Source organism: Sinocyclocheilus anshuiensis, unplaced genomic scaffold (assembly GCF_001515605.1).
Source record: "Sinocyclocheilus anshuiensis isolate Anshui unplaced genomic scaffold, SAMN03320099.WGS_v1.1 scaffold735, whole genome shotgun sequence".
NCBI lineage: Eukaryota > Metazoa > Chordata > Actinopteri > Cypriniformes > Cyprinidae > Sinocyclocheilus > Sinocyclocheilus anshuiensis.
This window is the reverse complement of record NW_015548245.1, coordinates 1,877,617-1,881,191: the sequence shown is the minus strand read 5'-3', so window position 1 is coordinate 1,881,191 and position 3,575 is coordinate 1,877,617. Positions and strand designations below refer to the sequence as shown.

The 3,575-nt window shown below is 37.7% G+C and overlaps 2 protein-coding genes across 4 annotated transcripts in view; one reads left to right on the top strand and one right to left on the bottom strand.

Moving 5' to 3' along the window:
- Positions 1 to 1,808, top strand: part of LOC107655178 (heterogeneous nuclear ribonucleoprotein M-like) — a 10,369-nt gene extending 8,561 nt beyond the window's left edge. The window contains exons 10-14 of the mRNA XM_016442601.1: positions 267 to 338; positions 417 to 521; positions 613 to 1,196; positions 1,290 to 1,341; positions 1,430 to 1,808. Of these exons, the coding sequence (XP_016298087.1) occupies positions 267 to 338; positions 417 to 521; positions 613 to 1,196; positions 1,290 to 1,341; positions 1,430 to 1,593 (977 nt within the window). The 3' untranslated portion in view covers positions 1,594 to 1,808. The remainder of the gene's footprint in view (positions 1 to 266; positions 339 to 416; positions 522 to 612; positions 1,197 to 1,289; positions 1,342 to 1,429) is intronic.
- Positions 1,809 to 2,610: 802 nt separating this feature from the next.
- The window catches only part of LOC107655246 (phosphatidylinositol 4-phosphate 5-kinase type-1 gamma-like), a 27,411-nt gene continuing 26,446 nt past the window's right edge, over positions 2,611 to 3,575 (bottom strand). For all 3 annotated transcript variants that reach the window (XR_001630410.1, XR_001630411.1, XM_016442695.1), the window contains one exon: positions 2,611 to 3,302. The gene's annotated coding sequence lies outside the window, so the exon portion shown is untranslated. The remainder of the gene's footprint in view (positions 3,303 to 3,575) is intronic.

Genomic DNA, 3,575 nt, shown 5'->3' with positions numbered 1-3,575 from the left:
TATATATATTATTTTTATTTTTTTATTTTTAGAAAATTCTACTTTTGTCTACTATAAATTATCTTAATGGTGCCCTTTTTTTTTCTTTTTCTTTTCATAAACTGCTTTATCTATCAAATGTTCATTTTTTCCCCCTGGCTTATTTTGTCGATGGAAAAATAAAACGAAGATAATTTATAAATTTGCTGCTTATTTTATCTACTATGAATTATGAAATTTCCTTGTTAATTCACTATGAATTGAATGTAAATGTTACTGATCTTCAGGGATGGATAATTTTGGAGGTGGTATGAACAACATGGATCGTTTCGGACCCTCTGGAATGGGAAGAATGAATGGTAAATGCATTAACTAGTTTATTTTTTTCCATTTTGCTAGCAGCTGAGATTGAGACTTTTTAAAAATTTTTATTGCAGATATGGATCGTGGAATTGGCGGTGGCTTTGATAGAGATTTCGGTGCCCGTAATGATATGGGTATGTCCCGTTGCAACTTCGGAGATACTTTTGACCGAGGAATGGGTTGGTAATGTTTAACATTTGCTCCTATACATTTCTTATATAGTTACATAATGTTAACTTTTAAATTATTTGTTTAAAATTTGATTACCAGGGAACTCCGTGGGAATTGATCGCATGAATTCTGGCATGGAGCGGCTTGGCGGTGGCATGGACCGCATGGGAGGCCTAGACCGGATGGGAATGGATCGCATGGACCGCATGTCTGATCTGGACCGGTTGGGATCTGGTTTTGACAGAATGGGTTCAGGGCTTGACCGGCTGGGGCCCAGTATGGATCGGCTGGGATCAGGCCTCGACCGCATGAGCTCCAGCGTGGACCGCATGGGCCCTGGTGGGTTCGACCGCTTGGGCGCGTCCGGCATGGATCGCATGACTGGCGGGATGGACTTTGCCTCACCTATAGGCATGGACAGGATGAACTCGGGCCTTGACCGAATGGGTTCAAACTTTGACCGCATGGGCTCCGGTGGCATGGACCGCTTCCCCTCCTCAGGTCTCGACCGCATGGGTTCCAGCATGGACCGGATGGGCTCTGGTGGCGTCGGTGGGCAGTTTGACAGACCGGCTGATATGGATCGTGGCAACTTCGGGACTCCTTTCAGTGGGTCTGGACAAGGAGGGCCAGGGGCTGGTGGAGCTAATGCCAGGAAGGGATGCCAGATTTTTGTCAGAAATGTAAGCATTTGATCTTAAATTTTTCAAATTTTTGAAAATGAATATTTAAAAAAAAATTCCTCTCATTCATAATGTAATTGTCTATTTTTGCAGCTGCCCTTTGACTTCACCTGGAAGATGTTGAAGGACACTTTCAATTCATGTGGTAAAGACTTTTTCCCATCAGACTTTTTCTTTTAGCATTTCTTGCTCCGTTTCATTAATCGATATGGCTTGTGTGTGTTTTCTAACAGGCATCGTGCAGTATGCAGACATTAAGATGGAGAACGGCAAGTCCAAGGGCTGTGGTGTGGTGCGCTTTGACAGTCCCGAGACTGCCGAGCGAGCCTGTCGTACCATGAACGGCTACCGGCTCAGCGGACGAGAGATTGACGTCAGGATTGACAGAAATGCATAATCGTCCTTTTTGCCTTCTGATTCCTTCCACCCCTCTATGGTTTCCAAATTATTAGTTCATTACATATTTGTATTGTGCCGAATGGTACACTTTTAGTTATGCTTTTGACTTTTAGAGACCAAATGTTTTTTTTCTCCCCAATTTTTATTGTGATGCTTTCAAAGAAATTGCCTTTGTTAAAGGTTTGCTAATAAATCTCAACATTGAGAACTTGAGCAGTGGTGTTGTGTGGTACTCTCTGCAATTTGGTTCTGCTAGTATAAAACTATATCTCATATGTATATATATAGTTAAGTGTTTAACTCTCATTTCAGGGCATAAACATTCCCATAAAGTGTTGACAGTTGTGGAATGTACATAAATTTCTTTTAAAGATGAATTTTGGTGGTCAACTATTTCCATGTTACACAGCTGCACCAACCCAAATTAAAACGTTTTTGGAGCAATTTTTTAAAAGTTTTTAAACTATCCTCTATGTATTTATATTGTATTTATAACATCTATTTGGTAGATGATTTTATCCAAATAATTTAAGATAAATGGCTTTAGAAAAACTTGTTCTAATTTTTTGTTTTGCAGTGTGTGAGACAATTTAAGGTTTGCTGTTTTGTTTTTTTTGCTGGTATTAAATCCAATTGGCTCCATAAAAGTCCTTTGCAACCTGAAACCTGGTGCGAAATCATTTAATTTGTGAGATATATCTGCGGATTTTGTGATAAGTTTGTTGGAAAAATCTGAATGGTACAAGGACAAATAGTTTTTAAAAAAATCCACAAGAATCTTCCAAGAGTTGTATTTATTTTGTGTCTGAACAAATGTACACACATGGGTTGTGGTCTTTTTTTTTATAGAGATAAATGTCTATGCTGTACATCAATGTAAATAGACTCACATTTCATCATGCTCTTTTGCTATTTAGGGGGGCACACAGCTTTTTGACCACACACGCACACACAGCTCAACTGTTGGAAGAGTAAACGATTGATACAGTTGTATGTCTTTGACTGTATAGACTTTACAATCCAAACTGTAAAGTGTACACAAAGAAACATCCTAGACTCAAACGCAAGGAAATGTCCTCGATGCTGGAAGAATGGGTGGGTTCGTGTGGACCTAGGACACCTTTTGCAAGCCACTTGTGCAAAATAAAATACAAAAGAAAACTTCAAATAACATTTAAAATATACTTTATATGTATTTAAAGATCTATATACAAATTCTCACTATCATTGGTGAACCAGAAAAGAAAGACTGAATCAGTGAATATTTTATAACTACAATAGGAATTAGGTTGGCAAAAAAGAATTAAGGCAACCAAAATATGCATGTGCTACACTTTACAAATGTATTGCTGCAGTAGTCCCTTTATTTTAGATACAACAGCAATATCAATAGCAACTGGCCACTGCACATTATAAGAATCAGTGTCGCACACTTCCATCATAAAATGAGACTCGCTTACTCAAAACCACAAACACACTCAATGCATAGGCACACACACAAATTCTATACATTTGGATTTACAATTAAACGTTTTTTTTTTTTAACAAATATTTCTGATAGTGAAATGATTGTGATTTTGTTTTAAAGATTTGGCCTCCCACACAATACGTTTGGTCCCATCTTTCAGTTTAACATGTCTCTTAATAACCAGGCCCTGATGACTTCGTACTGATTTTGGTGGGAAAATGTGAGGATCTGTGGAAAATCTGTGGAACAATTTTAATTTAAAACTGAATCGATATCAGAATATATAAAAAGGTGACAAAACAAGAATATAAACATCATGGGATGTGTAAACCGTCGCTCTCTACAACCTATGGTTGTATGAACCATTTTAAAATCATGACAGCATCCATTATCAGTCCTAATCTTTACATTAAAATAAAAAAATAAAAATTATGGGACTTTGGTTATTGCCAAATTTCACACATCAAAGCCACCTGTTGCAGATTCATAAATCTGAAACATTGAACACTATT